General features: G+C 38.0%; 5 protein-coding genes across 15 annotated transcripts in view; 3 read left to right on the forward strand and 2 right to left on the reverse strand.

Moving 5' to 3' along the window:
• Positions 1-7,109, forward strand: part of Synd (protein kinase C and casein kinase substrate in neurons protein Synd) — a 39,952-nt gene extending 32,843 nt beyond the window's left edge. For 2 of the 6 annotated variants that reach the window (XM_076893576.1, XM_076893577.1), the window contains exons 5-12: positions 155-235; positions 302-313; positions 1,699-1,925; positions 2,021-2,141; positions 2,717-2,827; positions 4,302-4,468; positions 4,620-4,780; positions 4,876-7,109. In XM_076893576.1, the coding sequence (XP_076749691.1) occupies positions 155-235; positions 302-313; positions 1,699-1,925; positions 2,021-2,141; positions 2,717-2,827; positions 4,302-4,468; positions 4,620-4,780; positions 4,876-4,988 (993 nt within the window). In that variant the 3' untranslated portion in view covers positions 4,989-7,109. The remainder of the gene's footprint in view (positions 1-154; positions 236-301; positions 314-1,698; positions 1,926-2,020; positions 2,142-2,716; positions 2,828-4,301; positions 4,469-4,619; positions 4,781-4,875) is intronic. The other 4 variants (XM_076893578.1, XM_076893581.1, XM_076893580.1 and 1 more) reach the window with 3 other exon arrangements.
• A 243-nt stretch (positions 7,110-7,352) lies between these two features.
• Positions 7,353-11,299, reverse strand: LOC143422809 (uncharacterized). Of its 3 annotated transcripts, XM_076893735.1 has the most exons (5): positions 11,247-11,299; positions 10,917-11,074; positions 10,688-10,834; positions 10,532-10,603; positions 7,353-10,462 (listed from the first exon to the last, which is right to left on the reverse strand). In XM_076893735.1, the coding sequence occupies exons 2-5, from the start codon at positions 11,052-11,054 to the stop codon at positions 7,694-7,696; spliced, it is 3,126 nt and encodes a 1,041-aa protein (XP_076749850.1). In that variant the 5' UTR covers positions 11,055-11,074; positions 11,247-11,299; the 3' UTR covers positions 7,353-7,693. The 3 variants fall into 3 exon arrangements, with proteins under 3 accessions (XP_076749850.1, XP_076749851.1, XP_076749849.1); XM_076893736.1 differs by lacking the exon at positions 11,247-11,299 and having other exon boundaries at positions 7,353-10,459; positions 10,917-11,145; XM_076893734.1 differs by lacking the exon at positions 11,247-11,299 and having other exon boundaries at positions 10,917-11,145.
• Positions 11,300-11,878: 579 nt separating this feature from the next.
• On the forward strand, positions 11,879-13,438 carry Rbm13 (RNA-binding motif protein 13). The gene is made up of 7 exons (XM_076893743.1): positions 11,879-11,977; positions 12,042-12,088; positions 12,168-12,311; positions 12,385-12,697; positions 12,780-13,031; positions 13,102-13,179; positions 13,251-13,438. Exons 1-7 carry the CDS (start codon positions 11,963-11,965, stop codon positions 13,380-13,382), a joined length of 981 nt encoding a protein of 326 aa, XP_076749858.1. The 5' UTR covers positions 11,879-11,962; the 3' UTR covers positions 13,383-13,438.
• A 131-nt stretch (positions 13,439-13,569) lies between these two features.
• Positions 13,570-17,603, forward strand: LOC143422813 (post-GPI attachment to proteins factor 2-like). Of its 4 annotated transcripts, none has more exons than XM_076893744.1 (5): positions 13,570-13,650; positions 14,683-14,993; positions 15,197-15,464; positions 15,549-15,746; positions 15,825-17,603. In XM_076893744.1, exons 2-5 carry the CDS (start codon positions 14,829-14,831, stop codon positions 15,956-15,958), a joined length of 765 nt encoding a protein of 254 aa, XP_076749859.1. In that variant the 5' UTR covers positions 13,570-13,650; positions 14,683-14,828; the 3' UTR covers positions 15,959-17,603. The 4 variants fall into 4 exon arrangements, with proteins under 4 accessions (XP_076749859.1, XP_076749863.1, XP_076749860.1 ...); XM_076893748.1 differs by lacking the exon at positions 13,570-13,650 and adding an exon at positions 13,955-13,979; XM_076893745.1 differs by lacking the exon at positions 13,570-13,650 and adding an exon at positions 14,052-14,255.
• Positions 17,604-21,743: 4,140 nt separating this feature from the next.
• On the reverse strand, positions 21,744-22,782 carry LOC143422799 (integrator complex subunit 12). Its single transcript, XM_076893724.1, has 3 exons — positions 22,393-22,782; positions 21,990-22,311; positions 21,744-21,898 (listed from the first exon to the last, which is right to left on the reverse strand). The coding sequence occupies exons 1-3, from the start codon at positions 22,780-22,782 to the stop codon at positions 21,744-21,746; spliced, it is 867 nt and encodes a 288-aa protein (XP_076749839.1).
• Positions 22,783-24,308: the final 1,526 nt, after the last annotated feature.

Raw genomic sequence — 24,308 nt, forward strand, 5'->3', positions numbered from 1 at the left:
TATGAACGTTTCGAAGTCTGGTGTGAAGCATTCGTATTGTAGAAGTGTAAATTGCGGGAGATGGTATTGTAGTACGGCTGGAAATGTTCGAAAGACGTTTAAAATCGCCGTACGATCCGGCGATCATCTGAAAAAAGGCTAACGACGTTTTTAGATGACAATTTGTGGATGTGATGCATGGGGCCTCAGAATACGAAAAGCCTTTAGGAAATCTAAAATAGGAGACGTTCAGCTTGTATGTATAATAATACTGCATGTGGCATGTATGTCGATTAACGTTCTCTCGTTTCTTTCATTACAGAAAGCTCTGCTGGTAAGCAAACTCTCTGTGTCTCAAGCTTTTTAAACACGAGCAATTGTATCACGCAAACATCGAGCCTTTCGAGTCAACGCGTTCCCAATGGTTTAACGATTAGACGATGTCGATAGTCTAATTCGGTTCAATTTAGTCATTCGATGTTCAAAGATACGCTCGAGAAACTGTAGAACCAATTCGTGTAATGGGAACAATCGGAGAAGCGATTAATTGCGTTCATATATAATTGATAAAGCCAACAACTGGCCAGAAAGTGCATGATAATTGAAAGAATTAAACTGCCGTTAGGAATCTTTCACGCGGAAACTACCTTTTCTCTTTAACGGGATCAACGCTTATGTTTTTAACCAAATTCCAGCGCAGTCGATTCTTTCGTACGAAATTACGAGACACACTTTGTATCGGCGCTCGATGCTTGCTCGTTACCACCGCTTAAAAGTAAATTACAGTATCCTAATGTACGTTTCAGCAGAAAATTTTCCCTCCATCCCATCTTTTCTAACACGCATCAAACCTGAATCCTCGTCTCGCGTCTTAGTCGCTTCGCCAGCTACTTTCTTTAATTACAGACTCGCAATTTCAATAAACTGCGAGCCGTCGATCTACTAAACCACTTCCGTCTCGCTAAATCAAATTACGCTGACCATTAATACCAATCAATTTGAATCAAACAAAATGAGAATACTGAAAGAATGGGTATAGATCGCTAACAAGGTATCGCCACCCTGGCATTGCGTTGAAATGAAAGGCAATCATTTTAAGTAGCTCCTCTGAAGGTAATCAGATATGAAATGACAGAACATAAATCTCGCTGTATCTAATAAACCAGGTCGTATAGGACGTACATACATTCATACGAACTTTTTTCCATCGCGTTCGGATGATTTAATCAATCCTTGAAGCGAGTCCTACGTACCACGGTATTGTGACAATATGCTTACACAAGTGTAAGATACAACATACCACTATAGAACCAGCAACAAGGAACGTTTCTTACACACTCCTGTATACTTTGCTACAATTCTTTTTTCGCACCCGTAGCTCCAGTACCTGCTTCTTATTAACTATTGTACCAATGTATGTATAGAGAACACGCTTAGATTTGGTATCCTTTGCCTGTCACACTTGTACGCTGGGTAAGCTTGAAGGTAAAAAATTGGAAATGTCGCGGACAACACATCACTCAGAACGCGTCTCGACGCTCAAAATACTGGAACAATCGCTTCCAACGAACCATCGCGACGATTTATCGATTCTGCCGACGCGAAATCGAGTTCCGTTTCTCTGGCTTGCCAATTTGCTTTACCTTCAATGTAGCCAGGATCGCGTAGAACCGTTGAACCCACGCGTAACACTTATCGAGCTCGTATTCTAATCGGTAGGTGAAGAAGATGCAGGACAGGGTGCAAAAGACGAAGGAGGAGGTCCAGAAGGCGAAAGAGAAGTACGAGGCGGCGTTGCAGGAAATTAACCAGTACAACCCGAAATACATGGAGGACATGACACAAGTGTTCGAGAAGTGCCAGGAAATGGAGGCGCAGCGGCTTCAGTTCTTCAAGGACGTTCTCTTCGGCATCCACAAATGTCTGAATATATCACAGGATCCGATGTAATTTACACGTTCCTCCTCGGAACCCAAATCTGAAATTTTCAGTTTTCATGCTCTAAAGAATAATCTCCACGTTCTCGTGTTTCCGTTTACAGACTTCCACAAATATACGAAGAGTTTTACCATACGATCAATAACGCGGACCATGAGAAGGATCTGAAGTGGTGGTCGAACAACCACGGTGTAAATATGGCTATGAACTGGCCGCAGTTCGAGGTGAGATGATAATACATAAATTCACGCCTTGCAAACATTCTATTCTTTATCGCATGTAAGAACATCTTGCTGATTGGTTGGAGATCTGATGTTAGAAAACATAGACGTAGCGTGTACTGAACATTACTCTTGTACCTTCCCCTTTTATAACTGCATTAATACTCCGTCCGTTAGTTATATTCTGTATATCCTCGATATTTTTCGTGTGAAACAATCCCGCTACAAGTTACGATACTCCGGCTACGGAAATTTTTAAGTACGATACGCAATCCATGTTCTAAGTTTCTATAACAATTTTCACATATAATACATTGACCTATTTTCCGTTCATGAAAGTGAAAGAAAAAAACAAATACACCTACTTTCGTCAACTTTCGTCTTTAATTAGCAATTCTTCTTCTCAAATGTTGGTTAATCGAACCAACGAACGCAGAGTGATCCGTATAAATCAAAAGAAATGATAACAAAAAAAGAAACTAAAAAAGTGTACACCCCCTCCGAGGCGATCGAACAATTCTCCGGAATGCATGCATGTGATTGTTTTTTTTTTCTTTTGGTGCGTTGCTATTACGCAGGACTACACAGAGGAGTTCCGTGACATCACCAAGGGCGCCAAGTCGAAGGAAGCGCTTCCGGCTGGCTCCATCACGCTCATCAATCAACGCCCGGTCGGCGAGGATGTGCATGTAAAGTTTTGTTATGTTTTACAATACCGATTCTCCTCTTTGCCCGTGCGTACGTGTGCCCAGAGGCACGCTTAGTTAGACAGAAAAAAGAAAGAGGGAGAGAGAGAGAGGATCAAGCTTTTCTTCCCTTTTTTTTTTTTTATCGAGCGAGAACCACGAAATAGCGTCGTAACGGGCAATCACGACGAGGTCACCGAGGATTGGTTTCCTTTTTCAGCTTCTGCGCTCGCTTAACTTAACTGAATTAACTGTTACCCGCTATGCGCTTCTGTGTTCTTGCACGTAATCGCAGATCCACGGTAGAGTACTGGAAATATTTATTGCACCATTCGCCAATTTACATAAGAATCGCAACACGACGGTGTGATTCAATGAAGAATATCCTGTCCTACTTATTTTGGCCAGGATCGTCGGTGCTCTACGAATAAAAATAAGGATTATAATGTATCTAGTGTTTTACGATTAAAATGCAATGAATATTTTGAGTAATATACAATATTACGGACACCAGTCATGTAAGCATGATATCACCGTTCGATGCTGGAGCGAATTTACGATGAGATTTCAGCTGTCTAAGCTGTCTAAGCTGAGCTGATTAAAAAAATGTGGTATCATTTCTTTGTCCGATGTAAAAGGAATATTTAAACGTTTGTATTGTATGAATATCTAGCAATGTAATATTGTAGAAGGTCGCTTTAAAGTCTATTTATACACGTGATGAATTGAACGAGCCCCGATTATGCAGGTGATCGTAAATGAGTAAGATTAGCGAACCGACATTACATATGGTAATGCTCTGAAGAGTTTCAAGAATGAATTGTACGTGTAAAATCTTGTAAAATATTTCCATGAAGTTTCTATTAGATTACTTAACTCGTAACGATAATAATATTATGCATTATCGTACAATCGAAATTGCATTGGAAAATCTATGACATTACACAATTGAATCGACTGTAAATTCGCTCCATACCCATTCGTACGCATACAAACGCATTGTGTCTCATTATTCCTCGATACGTAATCGTTCACCGTCAAATGAAATCGAAATCGAGCGTAAACGGACCATGCTTGCAACCAGAAATCATTTCCGCAATTAATTCGCACGCGGAAAATTGTCACACCCATAAATACGACCTCCGTCCATCGATCGTCACATTCATTATCGCATGATGTACGAACACGAACAAAATTCACGAAGATCACATCTCAAAAGCGATGAATATTTCAAGTAAAATAAACTCGGCTTAGAAATAACAATAATTGTGTTACACGGTTGTCATATTAAATGCGAATAATACTTCAGTGACTCGCTCACAGTTGGTTGCACGCATGATTTAAGGATAACATTGCAAATCTGATTACAATTACGCTCGTATTTACAATGAAGCATTAATTCGTAAGTCTGTAGTTCGAAATCTTGGAGCGATCTACCTCGATACATTTTTAACATGGTGATTTCCCGTCGATGTAGGAGTACCCACCAGTTAATAATAAATCAAAATCGAAGCCCAGTTCAAGAGTAATATCGACGGATGTTGGCCACGGGGATAACAAAACCGACACGATTAGTTCTAGCAAGCATTCTTCGGAAAAAAATAATCACGACAGTAATACGGTGAACAGGACCTCCACAATTACGTGAGTACTTCAAACGAGCGCTCAAGTACAGCGGCTTGACTAAATACAACGAGTCCCAGTTAATTAAACGAATCACAGCTATATCTTACTTAAGTTCATCGCTTGAAATACTTCTACTTATCCTAATTATATATGAAATCGTTCTCTTCAGCAATGGTACAAATGTAAAGCAAGAATCAAATCCATTTGAAGAAGAAGAATGGGATGAAGACAGCGGGGAACCATTGGTGGATAATGGAGAACCTGGTGTCCTCGTACGTGCGTTGTACGATTACGAAGGAGCAGAGGAAGACGAGCTTAGCTTTAAACAAGGTATAAGGATTTCTATCTAGACTTTAGTGAATATAATCTTCTGCCCCTCGCTTTTTACGCTGTACGATTGTACGGGATTAATTGTACTTTTATAGGCGATGTATTCGACAAATTAGGGGACGAGGACGAGCAGGGATGGTGTAAAGGACGAAAAGACGGTAGAGTCGGCCTTTATCCTGCAAATTACGTAGAACTTGTGTCTCCGTAAATTACCACGTGAAGCCAAATTTCATGAACACTGATAGTTACTTAACACGTACAGAAGAAAAGGGAAACAAAATTTTTATTTCATCGTTTATTTCTCCTATGAGACAGCATGCTCGCTGACGGAAGAAAAATTTGTATATGTCGTTAGATAAGAGTTATATGAGACTCTATATTAGAGATCGTTCATTTTGTGTATGATATACGATGATCGCTAAAAAAAAAAAAGAGAAAACAGAAATGGCGTGGAACATCATACGATACACCTTTACTTGTTAAATGTTACGAGTAAACAATTGGAATTCAACGATCGAGAAATGAAAACTGTTTACTCTGGCGGGTAATGGTATTTCCGTAGGTAGTTGAGATTCTGTACATCCATCTCTATAAATTAGCGCTAAACGACAAGATGGATAAAACATACACCACGAGCATAAGTTTAGATTTCGCGAGGTAATGTACAATCATACATTCTCCGACTCATTATTATTAGCATTGTTGCTATTATACATTTTGGCGAACACGATGAGAGGTATATTTAATTTATTGTTATCCGAATGATACTATTAAAAACCTATTCTTTCCAAATGGTATCGTTGTATATAATAGATTTAAGAACATTAAACGGTATGTAAAGTTGCAATTGTTTAACGGAGTTTAGATTTTTATGATGTTCGAAGTGCATTAGCGCGAGAAGCGAAGGGAAAGAGCACTCGAAAAGTGCGTACATAAAATGTACGGAGAAAATAAATTTGGGACCCAGAGCTATTCAATTTCTTTGTTTTTTTTTTGTTTGAATAATTACAATGTTCTAATGTTGATTGAGAAGAAATGGATTATTTACATATGAGATATGAAATTCTAATTATACATTATAATTAAAAATTTTAATAACACGAAAATACTTGGCTTATAAGAAGTTAAAGTAATTCGTTGTTATGTTTTTGTAAATAACTTCTTACATTGAAGCAATGTTGAATTATTGTCTACGAAAATGAGATTGTAATACGATTCTTAATTAAATTCAACAGGATTTTGTATGAAATTAAGTGCGTAACACTGAAACGCTATATCCTATAACTACACAATGATTAAATAGGCATAACACGACCTAAGAAATGTGAAATCGAAAGCGCAAAATATATCGAAGGGCCAATTGAATACGTTTTATTCTTTTACAGCGCATATTACTTTATGTTAAACATCCATCATCGGTCTCTCGGTATACTTTCACGAATACATACCTTCAGAATATCTTTAGTACACGAGTACACACTTTAAGTTAACACGAAGAGCAATGTTGCGGAATAATTGTAAAACCAAACAAACTATATAGACTTAAACGGTTCAAACAGAAAGCATTTATAGTTTTCGATACGATGATACGAATTCAAGAAACAGTTAGGAGCCACGAAATCACTTGTTATTTGTACAGACTATGAGATTACGGACGGAGGATCTTAATTGTGCTCGATTACATTATTCGTGTTATCGCACTCTGTCTAGGTACATCTTGATTTCGTAAAACGCTCAGAGAGATCAATTTATAAAACCGAGTCAAGTTTTTATGGTATATATATATATATAGTGATAAAGTGTTAGTTATTCTTCACGAGCAAATAACGTGTCACTATACCCCAGTATTTATGTAAATATAGTAGAACACAATAACATTTACAATTCAGTCGGCGACTGATTTTTGTAGTTGTTTATATATCATTAGTCCTCCAAAATTATTACTTTCTGTAAAGAGTGTTCATGATTCCATAATGTTGTTAAATAGATTCTAGTTTGTGTATAAAATTTACTATGTATAACTTAATAAATAGCATACGTACGAAATAGTATACGTGACTCATGATGCTGCTACTATTTTTACGTTACAATATGTCGATGAATTTCGTAAATGCTAATTAAGTTTTGCAAAGAATTGGGACGTGATAGATCCGCATATATATTAAATAACGAAAATCTGTCTAATAATGATATCACGCTTTCACCCGAATAATCGAAGCGTGCGCTATTTGTGTGAAAATTAAGAAACGGAAACTGTTATGTCGTATAAAAACGTATTATATTTGCATATTCATTAAATTTCAGTCAACAAAACAGGCTACAATTTATATACAGCAGTCTCTTCAATCGATCCTATTTCTGATCCAGTCTGCTACATACTTGAAAAAAAAAGAAAAACTTTGTATTGAAACTCGTGTACGTTGAAACTAAAATTATATATATATATTTATGTATACACGGTCAGTACTTACTGAACATGAATTGTATTTCAGATTGCTATGAAACTTACTATAAAATCATACTCATTTGCAAGTCGTTCGTGCAAGCATATATGAAGTTCAATAGACAACGGCATGGAAGCAATTTGTACATATATTTAGAAACTGTTCTTACACTCTAGTATATTAATATACATAATATTATACACCTTTATATATCTACCATATGATAGTATTTTTAACAATTTATAATTACAAACAAACGAAATGTCTATTAAAAAAAAGAAAAGGAGAAAAGAAAACCGCGTTAATCTTTGTTCAATCACACTGTAAATTACAAAACTCCAGACGCACTACATCCAAGATTATACTTAACATTTGTTTCCTTAATACGTGGACACGTTTATAATGTTAGGTTTCAGTCTATGGATTTAAAAAAATGTCTTTAAAAATAACTTTACATAAATTAATTCTATTAATGAGTCGCGACGTGCTTTTGTAAGTCACCGAGACTTGAGAATGGCTTATCGCATAATTGGCAAACGTACGCGTTTCCATTATGTACATCCAAGTGTTCCGATAAATCCTCTTCTGTCTCGAATAACTCATCGCATATCATGCACTGATATTCGTAAGCTTTTATTCCTTGCTTCTCCCATTCCGCTATCGCAGCCTCCTCCTCGTGGGCTTGCATGTGCATTTCCAGTAACATTTCTGAGTTGAACGTTTCCGCGCATTGCAGACAGTGAAATGGATCGGTTTTCGAGTTCTCTGTTTCATTGGCAATGTTAATAAGATTCGGATTATCGTCCTCTTCGTCGAACAGATGTTTCTCAACGTGTGCCTCGAGCGCATCCTCGGAGTCTAGCGAGTCCCCGCAAATCGCACACTGAAACTGCTCTTTACCAGGGCTCTGGTCATCCTCGCTCATATCATCGCAATGCTTCTGCAAATGGTCCTTCAATATCTCCTCGTCTGTAAATATTTTATCGCAGACAAAGCAAGTGTACGTTTCCTTTGGCTTATCCACTTCTAATACATCCCCCCTTATTCTGATGGTTCCAACTTTCTCCGAAGTCTGAGCATCGGCTGTTTTGGCTTTAACGTTACCAGAATTATGTTGATTTTGTTTCGAGAGCAGACTCTTTTCAGAGTTCTGATGCGACGATTCTTTCAAACTTCCCGACGCGTTCGTACTCGCTGATCTCTGAGTTTCTCCCTTCGTTATATTCTCTATGTTAAACTCCGATTGATCGTGGTTCTCTAAATGGCGCACCAGAAGCTTCTCGGTTCGGAATGTCGAGTTGCATACGTAACATTTATGGATCTGTTGCTTGGTGGATTTGCACACGTGAGCCTTCACGAATCTAGCCTCGACTATTTCGTGGCATCTTTTGCATCGCATCATTTTGTGTTTGCCCTGTCGTGGCATAGAAGCAGCCTCCGTTTTATGAACTCGGGCGTGTGCCACGGCATCGCTACGGTTGCCGAACGATTGCTCGCATACACCGCACACGTGTTTCTCACCTTGCGACGAACTTACTTTGAAAATATTTTCTTGAACTTCTATTTTGTGCTCGTTTTTTAGTGCACCAGAATCCACAACATTCGGTTCCTCTGCTTGTTTTATTGAATCGCTTTTCCCTTTATTTTCCAGCGGTTTCTGTGCATTATGACTCTCGGTCCTAGACGTTTCAGACGATTCCATTTCATCGGAAAAATACGAATCAGAATCCAACGCAGAAGTGTTGTAATCGTTGTACCGTATCGGTAACACACTTTGCCTTTTATGAGACACCATGCTAAATGGTCCGCCAAGCTTACTTTTCACCGTACGCTTAACTAAAACGTGCATGTTATTGATATTTCTGACTTTACTTTCCTTCGACATATCTAAACGTTTAAGTGCAACTATCGGCTGGTATTTTTTCGAATTCATTGCCTCCTTTATGAAGTCGGCGGAAACCGTTTCAGACTCTGTATTCGAAGCGAAATCCGAACCGCAGCTCTTCATTATAGACGTCTCGAAATTTTTCTTGATCGTCTTCTTAATTATACTCTTCAATTGCTGATCCAGCGTTTGATACGAATTTTTACAAATGTTCCCTATATTATCGTTCTTCAAATCGTCGTTATCCGCCCCGAACAATCTGTGCTTCATTTCTTTCTCCACGAAATTAGCCAGTTCAACTTGCACGCGTTTCAACGCTTCCATCTCCGTCCCTTCAACCTCTATGTTCAAGCATCTTTCTACGCATTTCTTATCGTTCGCATCTATCGGGACTGGATTTATTCTGCGAAGTTGCACAGCGTCGATAATGTCGGTATTTTTCTCTTGGGAACTTTGCTCGACACCATCGTTTTTCAACTCCTTCGACAGAGTGTTTAGATTTGCTTCGTTCAAATACTGCGGCTCTGCGAGCATCAACGTGGAGGTGACAATATACGTAGCATCTCCAATTACCAACTCTGACTTCACCGAACACGGAGTAAATCTGTCCTCGCTGTTTTCTGTCTGATCTTTAGCTTTTAACGACTTCTCTTCGGCAGCTTTATCTGGCATCGACGCAGGAGAATTTCCTTTTTCCTTCGAATCTTCAGAAAATTGTTCCTTCTTATTCGCATCTTGATCGATACACTCTTTTGGAGACATGTCTTTAGCTTCGGTTAACGAGGTATCGGAATCTTTAGGGGATTTCGATCTACGCGTATCAGAGTCACTATCTATGCTCATGAAATCGTCTCTGTCACGGCCAATACCATATTTATCCGTCATGTCGATTACCAACTCCTTCAACGTTCTGTTTAATCTGTTCCGCGCCTCGACTTCTTTATCCATGTTCGTTTTCGCCCGTGCCTTTTGAACTGGCGACAACTGTGTATCATCCGATGCCATCGAATCTGTATCTGAAACGCTCTCACCTGTCGCTGCCAAAAGCGCCTTCTTCCTCGCGACCCACCTTTTCGTAGACGCCTTCCTCCGTTCTGTTATATTGCGTCTGGCAATTAACGGTTTAACCTTCATCGGAACCAAAGTTGGCTTCAACTGCATGGTAGCGTCGTCTTTATTCTCCTGCACTTTGTCCTTTTTACATTTATCATCATTGGAAACGTCATGGGCTCTCTGGGAAGAATCCTTAGAAGATGTAACATCATCTTCCGATATATACACATCCTTGAGTATCGTTTGATCCGTTACGCTATCCAAAGGTATCAACGGCGGTATGTCTGTCTTTCGTTTCTTCTAAAATGAATAAGATCTGATCGAATCTCGTACTATTGTGGGAACACAAATGATTGGAAGTAGAGTTACCTTATCGGATGAGTCTGAAAGACTGTCTTCGGGACTATTTCGCAAGTTGTAGGATCTTTTTAACGATGAATTCTAACGTAAGATTTATGAAATAATGCGTAAGTATTAATCAATGTAATTAAAGTATTGGATAAACGTTCGAACGAATGATCTTACTTTACTGTCAGAAGTTTCTGCAAGTTCTAGCTGGCTCAACAACATCTGATTCGATCGTATAAACTGTTCCTTGAATTCGTTCCACATATCCAACTTGTAGAGGCATACATGGCAGATAATATTCGGCAAGCCATGCTCGTCTTTGATCTAAACAGCGAATACGTAGTTATAATATAGGGGAAGGTAAAAAGATAAGCATCGAAAGTTGAAACAAGCGATGTAAACATACATTGATGGATGTGCATTTACTCAGGTTACTCAGCTTTGATTGCAGAACTTCGTCGAACAAGTTAGTCGTACATTCGTTATCGACGAGACAAATACGGCATCTTTCTTTGATGTTCGGTAATTTACGTTTCCTGGACATGTTTTTCACTTGTACAGAAACTGAAATGTGATTAACTACGTATCTGTAGTACGATACTATCGAACACTGTGAAGGACGCTACGAATAGAATATGGCAGGCACCACGATAAACTAACAAGTAATCGCAAAATAATTTCTGGGCTCGATTAAATTATCGCAACGAATTACACGTCTAATTACGTTAATGTGCACCTTAAAATTCAATAAATTTCATTAATAATTCAGTTTTAATTATAATTGAAATTTTTGTTATAATTCTCGCCCGTGGCGCCATCTCTGTGAAAAATGCTCAAACTGGTCGCACAGCGTTATCGACAGCGAAGTGAACTACTTGTGGCGTTACTGACTTTACCGACTTCTTCATATAAGCAGACACATTCACGTCATCTATAAACAAGAGACTCTCGTTTACGACGTCTTTCAAATTTCTACGCTTTTCAAATTATTCACTTATTTCTACGCCATCAAAGAGTACACATCACAATTTGCCTTTGCCAAATCTAGATTTGTATTTCTTAGTTTCTAATTCAAATTACCTTAATTGTAAAGACTTGTTGTTGTTAAATAAACTTGTTACATAAAAGTCATCCTCAGCAAAAGTTAATTAGAAGAAAATATCGTGGACAAGACAAAAAACCCACATACTGTCGACTGGTGGCGTCATCTCTTGGTAAAGTACTGGAACTAATCGGCTATTAGTTTCAGCACTCTTTAAAGAGATGGCGCCACTGATTGCTCAGCAGTTCCAGCATTTTTCAGAGCTGGCGTTGCGATGCGAAAATGCATAACCTATAGCGTCGAAGAATAACCAAACGCACGTGTACTATTTAAAAGTCTTTGCTTTAATATTTCAATGAGTCTTCTAATAAATTACCGCACAAGGAACGTAGCATAATATAATTAAAAAGATGCAGCACGACGATGTGAGTGTGTCATGAATTACTGGTATTAATTAGTGACGTTTTATTTAAGCCTAAATTGTTCTAGGTTGTATGGAGTGTTATCAATAAATCTTTCTGTTCTTTTAAAGTGAAGTACGTGTACAATTTGACAAGCATAATATAACACAATTCTGTGATATCATCGTTTTTAGTTTATATTTTAATATTACAGTACAAAGTCGCAGAGGTTCTGCCGCAATGAATATAATCTTACGGGGCTGTGCAGTAGGGCGTCCTGCCCTCTTGCGAACAGCCAATATGCAACGATCAGGGAAGAGAATGGTATCATTTATTTGTACATGAGGACAGCGGAAAGGTGATTGTTTGATTGCGAACTTGTATTCTATATATTTAAGAACGTTGTAACATATGTTGGTTGGTCGTTGCAGAATACATTTTCCGAAAAACGCTTGGGAGAAAGTAAAGCTTTCCAGAAATTTTGAGAAGGCGATACATCAAATCAACGAAAATTTACTGTACTGGCCCGGTTTTATAAAAGCAAAATGCAAACAGAGATTCGTAAAGATTACACAATATCTGATACGTATGAGAAAGCTAAGGTTAAGGAGGCAGAAGTTAATTGTACCGATCCAAAGGAAAATCGAGAGGCGAGAAAGGCGCAGGGAAGAGAAGGCTCTGGTGGCTGCTAAAATAGAAAATGCGATTGAGAAACAACTTATGGAAAGATTGAAACAGGGCATGGTGTGTATCCGTAGTATCTTAATTATACAGTAATGCATACAGACTTTTAAGCGCGTGTAGGACATTGCATTTTCTTTTTTAGTACAATGATATCTACAATTTCCCGCAAACAGTATTTGACAAAGCTGTGGAAGCTGTCGAAGTTGAGGGTGAAAGCGAGGCTGAAAGCGAGGATGAGGAGGAAAGAGAGCAACAAATCGAGAAGGAGGTGGAGCTAGAATTGGAGGCAGATGAAAGAAGAAGAGAAACGAATGCACCACACTTCGTAGAAGCAGACACCGACGAAGAGGAAGACGACGACGACGACGATCTCAACATTGAAGAGATATCCGTGGTAATTTATAAATCGTTTGAATAGAAATTTCGCAGTATCGAAGCACCTACTCGTTCGTTTATTTTAACAGGACGAGGATAGCGAATCAGGGCAGAGAGAGGAAGTCGAATTGTCCGACAATTTTGAATCCGAAATAAGCGATATCGAGGTAAGAGATAACTGTAATGTTTCCTCTGCGGTCATTAATGCAACTACGTATAAAAGCAATTATTATCACAGGATATCGTTCCTTCGACGAGTAAAAAGGCAAAGAAATTGGCTGGTAAGAAAAGCAAAGTGGAAAAGAAACCTCGTCCGAGACTCGAAATCGAATACGAAATGGAAGAGCCGTACGAAAGGCAACGAGCATGATCACTCTGTAATTAGGAACGATGGCATTGTATTTTCTAATAAAGTTACAAAGTATTTTATAATTCTCGAAGCGTTCCCCCTCTGTAGCGTTAAGAGCGATCTTTACTGGATTCATTTCTGTTATCCTCGAGGAAAGATTTTAAATTTGCCGCTAGCTCGAAAGTATCCGCCAAAAATAAACGCGTGAGTAGATGTGGAAATCATAGGTGGCATTTCATGAAAGAAAATCAGAGGCTAGCAGACGACACGTTTGTACACAAGGAATAAGGTAAATTTTGTTCGTTTTCTGCATGAGGATCATAAATGAACATGAACGAACCGATCGTCGTTGATCGAACATCGATTTCGATTAATCGTGATTGACTCGAAGACAGAAAATTCTATAGTGGCCCGAGCGTAAACGTAGCCACGAAATGTTATAGTATATTCAGTCGTTTGTGTTTATTGTTTATAGACGATTTTATACGAGGACTTTAATACACGCTAATTTTCTAATAATTTTCAACGAGAAACGACGATACTCGAACGAGATCTTAACCATTCACTAAACAGATTAACACCGCGTCTCTGTTAAATGTACATCTGACGCATTGTTATGTATGTAGATATAACCGCCTGAGAGTGAAGTAACCGAAAGTTATTCTACGTGCATAGATCGTGAAGCAAGTCGAAGGAAAACAAATGTTCGCGATGGCTTATTAATAAAAGTTAATCGAGGTGTGAAATTGTCCGTCGCGCGAATAAAGTTCAGTGACTTTGCCAGAGATTCCCTGCCGCAGAGGTATTGAATTTCATAATAAATCGCCTCTAGGCAAATGTCACGAACTTCGCATTACCCGTGACAGTGTCTTTTGTTTGCTATAAATAGAAAAAGTAGGTTATCTGCAAAATCAATTCCGAAAACACGGCAGTTCGCTAAATATGTTTGATGTCTGTTACATAAAATTGTAAGACCGCGATCTATCGTTCCGCAAATTTCATTATTTCTCGGTATCGGTTCTTTTTCTCGGCTCGCCAAATCCTTCTGACTGTTGTATTCGTCTGAATTATCTAGTAAAAAGCGAACGAAACGAAGTAAATAACGCAAATAAGAAGCAAAGTTTATTCTGGACACTGTGTAACTTTGTTTATATATTATAATTGTCAATGTTATCTCTGCGACACATGTATGATTACATATGTGCGAATGGGATGCGTTAACATACATGAATACATTTAAGATACAACAATTCCGCTGTTGTCTAAAATGTATGTACGTGGTTTACGTTTCATTAATATAACGCTTATCTCTTTGTTACAGGTGTATTATGAAATTCAAAGGTTTTGAAACTTTTCACTGAGATCAAAGAAAGAGATGATCCTGATGTAGACTGATTTGAATCGTACATCTTCTTAAATTCTCCTTCTATTTTGCGCATTAATGCCAAAATATTAGACTGTTTCGCTATGGAGTTGAACAATGTAGGAAATAACAAAAGTTCCATATACATGGCAATACCGTTCAGAAAATTATGCTTGGCAACAGTGTCTCTGCCCCTTGTCACACTTTTGATCTGTTTTGTTACAGCATATATTTTCCAGCAAGATGATATTCATGAAACACACTGCAGAGTACGGAACTTTGTGTATAATATACGATAATATTTTGGAGCACAACGCGTTCCCCATAGAATTCTGATAAAATATTTCATCAGAGATATTCTACTGTTCCCTTGATTCTTATTTTTCAAGGCTTCTGTGCTCCAAAGAAATAAATTATTGTCATTTTTATATTGTATTAAGTAATATTAACTTTGATTTTTTTTTTCATTCAGGTATACAATGTACTTCCATCGATCTCTGCCATTACTGGTATATCTCCTCAGAGATATTTATGGCGTATAAGTATAGCGCTACATATAGGTCCTCGTCTAATTATCGCTAATGTATATCATTCGTATTATTACAAAATACTCAAAGCGATAGAAGATGTACCTTCTAGAATTATGGGGTGCAGACTTCTAAATTTATGTTACTGGTTAAGCATTGCAGAAGTGGCAGCTCTGTGCGGAGTCACATACATTTCTAACAGAGAAAATTATTGTGAGTAAAAGTGGTCGCATAATATGTCAATTGTAATTGATAAGTTACTAGAATTTATCAATTATTTATCGTTTTACTTTCCAGCGGTACATGAGAAAATCTTTATAGCTTTCATGATCAGTTCCCTGACATACATGCTAACACAAGTGAGATTGGGTCGTCTAATAACACCAAATGCAAGAAGCCTTCAGTACAAACAGGCGCTTTTTGTAACGAGTCTCGTTAGTACTGTTGGGCTTATCATTTTCTTTTTAAAACACAGGTTATTGTGTCACGATTTAGGTAAAGAAATTTATATGTATTCTAATGAATATTTATACTACGTATAAGAGATACTTATTACGATATTTTTACTTATAGCATTTAGCTGGTTTTCCTTATGCGAGTACGTGATTGCCTCTGCAAATATGGGTTTTCACGTAACCGTAGTTCTAGACTTTCCTAAGGAGCACCTGGTTGTTGCGAATGGTTTACCTACCTCAAAGGTGGATTAACTTGTAATGTTTTATACTTATTATTATCTTATTATTGTCATCAAAGTGCCTACTGCCACTGTCTGGAAGTGCTATTGCCAAAAGTGAAAAGGGTGTATAATATATTATACATATAGCAACTGAGTATCCACTGACAAATATTGGTAGAAACACTTCTCAATAAAATAGGCATGCGTGAACTAAATGATATCAAAAGTTCATTAAAATCAAACATTTAGAAGCTTCCTGTTATTTTAGAAATAGAAGTATAGTTTTTTAATATTTTAATTATATTTATTTAATTAATACTTACTTTATGTAAGTAAAACCTCCTTTTTTCTTATTTAGGAGTGTTCTGTGTACGTTTCGTGGATACACAGTTTTATGCACAATATATATTTTCGATTAACTAATTTCAGCGAAATAATACTCATTTTGGTAGATTCTTTATGTAACGTTATAAAGTATACGAGAACTAATTTTTATCTCAATATTCCTTTAGTTAGTATTAAAGTTTTAACTATAAGTACAACTTCCGGTCGTTTCCATATGGCGAAGGCACAATTGAAGGTAAAATCAAAAGGGGAAAAAATCTAGCGCTTCCAAAGTATGGCACTGGTATCTTCCCAGGCAATGAGAGAAAAAACTTTTAATGGCCGTTTAGGTAGTGGAAACTTGTAGCGATACGAGATAAATATGTATCCTACATACAAACAATATTAAACATTATATAAAGTGTCCGAAGTAATGAAATTTCATATTTAATTTCTACGTGTAGTCGATTCGAAGGGAGGAAGAATTATTAATAGCACGAAGAGAAAAATGCGCGGTATGCGCTGATTTGCGAATTTTAAATCCGCTTTTCTTCTCTAGAAATTCTTTATGAAGTGTGAATTCTAGTCGAGATAATTAATTCTAGTCGTTTTATGTCTCATTTTTCTTTTCTTTCCTTCAGCTCTTTTTTTTCTTCTTTTTTTTTATCTATTTTAAAACATCATTGTCACGTAATGTCATAAATTTTTGACGCATTGTTAGCATGTAGGATGCATTTACATTAACATGTCTTTCGTCTTCGATGAAGGTACAGTCATGATAACGGGTGTATGTAGTATTAATTTAACATACAGTAATAGTAATACATCGTTTGTCACTGCACAACTATAATACCGTCGACATATTTTATCGCGCCTAAGTAACGCACGAATTGTATTATTATGTAAACACGAAAGAAAAACGAAAAAAGAAAAGGAATAAGTTATTCGATATTCACCTAATATGAATTGTAGCAATATTCCATTACGAATATGGATTGATACCTATGTTGTATGCATGTAGCATGCAATCAGTAAATGCAAATGCGATTGGTATTTAAGTAATTACAGTGAAAATTGACGAAGATAAGCGAACAGAAGGTGAACGATTATCTTGTACGGAATATTTATCCTGACCAAAGCATTAACATTACGTCCAAAAGTTACGAAGCAAATAATGATGTTAATTTGAACGTCTATTTGTATCAAATTTTATAATCGTGAGTTTCTCTTCCCTTGCAAGATACTCGCGTTAAAATTTTCCAGGGAGCGTTAAGTAACAAGATAAAACATTAAAAATATTTATGACAAAGCTACGATAGTGACTGCAATCAGTTTTCGTAAACTCCTAATGTAAATTCTAATATACATATGTAGAACGACTACAAGAACATTGAATGAATAAAACGTCTCCACGTTCCCTGCAAATTTTATTTTAAACGTCGAATGTGTAGAAATATATTTGTACTATATATTTTCGTAAACCGTTCTTTTTTTTGTATTTATTTTAGCGACCGTTAGCGTGTTTCTGTACACGTTTACAATAAACGATTGCGCGACGACAGTTTTCTGTTGAACTATATAAAATTATCCTTAAAATCATAGGCAATTTGATCGCCAAGTGTTTAAATGCACGCAGAAAGTGGATGTTCTCAGGGAGAACAGGATGAGAGTCCACCGTGCAAAGCTCCGTACCTTCCATGAACGTTGCACAGAATTTGTTCTCGCAATTAACAAAATTTACCAAAAAAAAAAAAAAACAGGGCTGTAACAATTTTTAATACTTCATTTGGGAGATTATGTATAAACAATTTTATGCATGTAGGTTCTGCTTCCAATGGTTGTTCAAAAATTGCTCGCGATCGTAATAAACTTACAATGCATTTAATGCGGTTTATTAAAGGGTGCGATATTTGTATCCAAACTTGTTGCCCTACAGCCACGAATATTATTGAACATTCTTGTAATAAAGTTTGTAGTTTTATTACGATTGTGATAATATTTCTCCGACAATTATATAAAATTCTGTAATTATTCGAACGATTCTGTGCCGGTCGGTCATAATATAGTATCAATTGTAACTAACAGGGTAATAAAACAGAATTAAAGGTTGTAATAAAGCATTCTAATCTCACTTTTTAATACTAATATTGCAACACGTATTTGCGCAAATAACGCTCTAAGTAATAAAATAAATAACTGTGATTTTCCATGTGTACAATGAACGAACAACTCTCAACAATCTCCAACAATCAATTTTCAACAATCTTTTACTTTGTACTTTTATAGCATTGACACAGGCACAAATTTGCCTCGTGAGAATAATGTTACCAATTGAAGAAATAATTGTACGACTATATTAAACGCTGATATCTTTATCGTTCGAATAACTATAAGCATTACTTTTATCCAAGAGTCAAACCGACCCAGGTTCTGCATTGTAATTTTTTAACAGGAGTAGAAAAACTGTAAAAATCGCTAGTTTCTCTGACTACGAAAGTTTCTACTGTAATTTCATTTCGAGAAAATGAACTTGGATTGGTCCTGGCTCTAAGGTACAATACTCTCCTCGATACGAATGCAAAACCACCGCGAGGAAATATCACAGAAGCCTACATTCATACAATAATCGTTCGTTCGCTGCAGCAATTGAAATGCAACAAATTCCCAAGAACCGATCTCAGAAACGAAGAAATTGCGTCGAATGCTGCGACGAACGAACGATACGAGAGATTAAGTTCGAGTGGAATAATCTCCCAAACGATTCTCCGAAATCTACTGTTCCCGAAACACTTTGTATTCCACCCTCTCGTGAGTAGACGTTCGAAATTAATACGTACATTCGCATCGTATCTGCCGTTGTTCAACCGGCTTTAGAAGAAGCTTGTACATAACTGTTACAATTATGTAATAAACGCGTCCGATTTGTAACGGGGCGATCGGCCCGCGGTCAAGGGACAGAGGAAATCTAACACGGTTTATGTAAAGTGCAATCGTCGCGGTTCGGTGCCAGGAGCCGGGACGACATACGTCGACGAGGTGCAACTCGAGGCAACCTTGACATGTGTCAGAATCTTTATTTAATTGATGTCAGCCACTTGGCACGATGACACTGTCATGAATTAGGCTGAACGTCCTCTCTTGCGCCGCTCGAAAACAACTGGTTTATTATGTAAAGTAGCTCGTAGCGGGCTCTGGAGCGGAGCGACACCGCCTCTACAATTATTACGATTATCCGTTGATCGTATTGTTAATATCGAAACCGCCACCCTCGCACTTCGAGTCCCGCTTTAGAGGCACGGTGTACATAGAGAGAACGCGCACATTTACATTAACACGAACGCACGTACACAGATATAATACGAATGTAGTCGAGGATATAATAAGAGCAAATTTTTATGGCGATTAATAAGATTAAGGGAACAGGGACGCTGAAAGCGACTGATAAAATAGTCGACAGTCGAAGAGAGTATTCCGTCTGGTTGGTTTTTCGATATTCCCGTCTATTATTTATTCGTTCACTCGACAAGAATCGACTCGAAGACCATCGCCCGGACTGAGAATACTCCCTTCGCTACGTGGTTAAAGTTATGGGGTTGGGAGGAATGTTAGGGATACACACGCGTACTATTCGTTTAGCATCTCAAAATCTCCGCATGTATGCACGCACATTAGTACTTTTCGAGAGCTTTTTATCATACAGCGGTACGAGTTCTTTTAGTTTAGGTATTTCAAATCTCGTCTTCAACAAAGGTCGTTGCCGAAATCATAATAGAGAGTTGTGAAACTTTTGTTAAAAAAAGAAAACGTTCATACCATGTAATTAAAAAAAAAAGTGAACTAGCGGGTGAAACTTGGATGAGTTAATTAAAATGTTCGTTTTATTCCTAGAATACTTCGCACCTTTGTCTTCTTTTTTTTGCGCAATGGATTAAATTTGTTGAATTTCGTGGAGTAGAAACTTGATAGAGTTAATGGAAGATTTTAGTTAGAAATAATAGAGTAAATAGTGTAACGACATTCGATTCTTCGATCTCTTTATAGGGATTTGTATGAACAGAATAAGACTCGTCAATTTGTTGTAATTCGAATAGCGAAGAATTACGAAGACGATCCGAGGAGAAACGTCTACGCGAATATTAGATGTTGTTAAGCATAAATTTGTTATCGAAGAACTTGCTCTGATTTGCAATAAATTCGAACAACCTTTTCATCATCGATGCTTGGATCACTTAGACGATCGACAATTCTGTGATAATCGGCACGAATAGCTGTTTTGCGATAGTGTCTTTGTGTTTGTACAGTAGTTCGTAATGGTATACGCCCTGTGTCTTCTGTAGGACACTTGATTAAACTAACGTAGCTAAGTGGGTAGCGATAGCTTATTTACATTTTATCTGAGAGTATCTCGTTTTTTGATATTTGTAGTCCGACATGACGTATTGGTTTCGAATAGTAAATCTGTGACAGGCATTATCACAGAATTCGCTTATGTTCGGAGCATTTGATCTCGCGATACGAATTTTCTAACGAAGGGTCAGGGATAAATAATGAAGGTGTGCTGTATCCGTTATCTTTCAGAGAACGAGCAACAAAATTTACTTGTCATCTCTTTTATCTTTCAGTTGTCGCAGTTAGCTCCCAAGATCCATAAAAAAATACCATTAACGAAGTGAAACACCAGCAATACGTTTTTATCGTTCTTCTCCCTGACACTTCACGCGAGCGTGCGAAACTAAGTAAAGTCCGAAAATCTGATTCCAGTAAGGTTCGCAATAAAATGAATCGAAATTAATGAAAGGAAGCGATTGGCTCGTATAAACCTGAATACAGCGGAGAGATTGATATTGAGCGCCGGAATTAATCGAATGACAGGATTGAAAGGGAAAAAATTGTCACAGAAAGCAAGGTGTGCTCGGTGCTCGTAACTTTCTGCCGCCTCGTGTGCGCGCTCGATCGTCTCTCGTACGCACGATCAATTAGAGCGAAAGTAATCGAGCATCTGGCTAAAACTTCGGCATGTCTGCCGAAGGTAATTGAACTCCGTTGACCTTAATATAGGGAACGAACGAGCGAACGAGAAAGAATCGTGCGACAGTGATAGACACATTGTAATGAATTACTAAAACGAAGGGTTGAATGAGTGGCGGTCAAACTGTAATCTCCTTCTTTTTTTTTTCTTTTTTTTTTTTAGTGCAGGAGGATTTATTGGTTTAACTGCGTTGGCGCAGTGCGATGATAAACATCTGTAATCGACTCAAATGATGCGTTTTGACAAATCGTAATCGAAGTGTTCTTTCCGCGGAATTGAAGTATGAAATTGCGTGGGTCTGTTTGAGAGAGGAAAAAACATTCGAAGATGGGTTTTCCCTTGTACATGTAATAAGTAATTAATTAATAAAGCGTACCGTGCATGTACCTTGGTTGTTCAAGTTTTATCATCTTTATTTAAGGGGTGATTTCGAACATCTTCGATTATTAACAAAACACGATTATTATTTCACTACGGATCGGGTTACCGAAAGTTTTGAGCCGATTCGTTTTCTTAATTGATTCGTCGATGAAACTCTCGTCATCTTTTCATACGAGTGAGAAGAGGTTTTCGTAATTGATGCGAGTTCGACATTATAATTACTTCTTTGAGGAACATCTGAAGTTATACCAATCAGTTTAGCTAATTATATGTGAATAAATTTTAAATCTTCCTTTGGTTGATCGATAATACAATAATTAATGTTTACCAAGTGAGGCTTGATCGGCGATGGTAGTTTCATTTTTCGACGAATTTCCATCCAATTTTCCCAACTTGTTCGCTTTCGCGGAAACTTTGTTGGTTCTACTTGCGACGTTGGCTGAACGAGATCTTTTCACTTTCTTTTCATCGAGGGTAATGGTAGAGTTTACGGAGGAAATGTCCATACATTTTCTGCACCGCCACACAATTCGGGGATCGTACACGTCGATGTCAACGACGGGGGGTTGGTGACACAGGGGATGATAGACTTCTTGACACTCTTGACACTCGAGCAGGATCAGTGGCCCCAGTTTCGCTCCGTTGCAAATCTTTTATTCCGTGAAATCAAATTAGAAGTGCTATTTTTACATAATCCACAAAAGCGAAGAGAACAAAAGTAACCCAGAAACCTTGCAAAAAAGACCATCTCCGGATCCTTCGTCAGGAATAGATATCCTCGGGATGTCTCCTTTTTCGTTATAATCTTCGACGGCCGCGTTAAATATTTGCATCGTTCTCCAACTAGTTTCCGTCGTATCACCAGCGAAAGGTGACAGACTTCCGGTTTCCTCGTAGACCCTACTTTTCTTGCACGCAGACGTTTCCGTTTCCGTGTTCTGCAAAAATTTCTTCGGCATCCTGGCCATCAAAGTTTTGTCAAACCCAAACCTTCTTTCGAGAGACGTATCGAGCATTTTGCGAAGTTTCTCTGTGCTGTCGTCCTCCGTGGAATGTAGTAGCGCCAATGCGTTAAAGAAATCTTCGTCGATGTCAAACGCATCTTCTGTATCTTCGTACATTATGCACAACTCCGGAACAGCTTTCCCTTTGAATCTTTTCTTCTGACTCCCTTTTTACACGTCATTTACAGATGAAATTCTGTATGAATTCTTGTCGATACGTAGAGAAACCTAATGCGAACGAAATCTCTGTAAATTTGAGAGCAATGTCGAAAGTCTGCAAGGGTCGAGCGCCCAACTAATTCGATTACGCTAACAGTAATGATAGTACGAACTTCAGATTCACGTTCAATGTGAAATGCGCTAAAGGAAAGTAGTTGGTATTTATCAGATCGAGTATCGACTTGTTCCTACGATTGTAGATACGTACGTACATACCACGATAAAATTGCGTCGATGTCCCATTGTTTTCTGCTCTGACAAGCTGCCAATCGGCCTGCTGCAGATGCAATGTAAATACGTAACGAGTTATGACTTATTCAGTGGAAATGCATAAAAAACGAAATGGCTCGCGAAGAAAAAAATGATATAAAATGTCGTATTGTTAAAAACAGTAATACAGAAACAACAAAGAAGATTGTACAACGATAAATGGACGAATACTTACACAGCGTAGAAATTTTAATAAAATAAATTGCAATTCGTGATATATTTCATTTCTCTCGGAAATTTTTACTTTGACTTTGTATCATTTCGTTTTAATTTTCACTTAAAAAGCTAATGCGTATTGCTTTGCGTAGAATCCGATTCCACACTAAAATACGTACAAATACGTACAACGTAAAATTATTATTAATAATTTTATTTACAGTTTCAAACAATGGCCAATTATAGTTTTAAATAAGGGAACGACTTTAGTCTGCTCTATTATCTATTTGGTCTACTGTAAGTAGATTTACCTAGGCTCAGATCAGTCGGAAGAGGAGTACGGCGGGTTTAGCCGAATCTACTTACAGGCGCGCCGTACCTTGACTGACCTAAGCCTAGCTGAATCTACTTAGAATTAGCCGAATCAACCCATTGTCGGGTAAGGGCGCCGTGTACCAGCTTTTGTCCGTCTGTCCATAATTTCGAAGAAATTAATTGCCTGTTATTTATTCGAAGAACAGGTATAATCAATTTTCGTATCATTTCCAGGGCGAACGACATTTTTTCAATTAATCTACGTAAACTCGTAAAGTTTATCATCGAATCGATCTGGAAAACGGTTCAATTATTATGGACAGTGGTGGGTTCTCTCAGTGCTGCAAGCACGGTACCAGAATCGAGTGGAATCCAGCTGAGAAGCCGGGCCCGGTAGACGTCGAACGAGTAGGATTATTTGGATCGGGAGCTGAAGCCGGGACACCGGGGTCGGGGCCGGGACCGGGGAACAATGTCGGAAACGACGAGGACGGTATGCCGAGATATGCAGGATATCGCGCAGAACTGCGATCCTTCGAGGTTGGAGTAGAGGCACGGTTATAGAGCTGTGTGCGCGCGCGCGCGCGAGTAAAGCTAGATACATATCCCCCGGTTGCACCACCGCCACACCACCACCATCATCGTCCTCGTCGTAGTCGTCACCCACTATCGTCAACACCAAT

This window comes from Xylocopa sonorina, chromosome 4 (genome assembly GCF_050948175.1).
Source record: "Xylocopa sonorina isolate GNS202 chromosome 4, iyXylSono1_principal, whole genome shotgun sequence".
In the NCBI taxonomy this organism is placed as follows: Eukaryota; Metazoa; Arthropoda; class Insecta; order Hymenoptera; family Apidae; genus Xylocopa; species Xylocopa sonorina.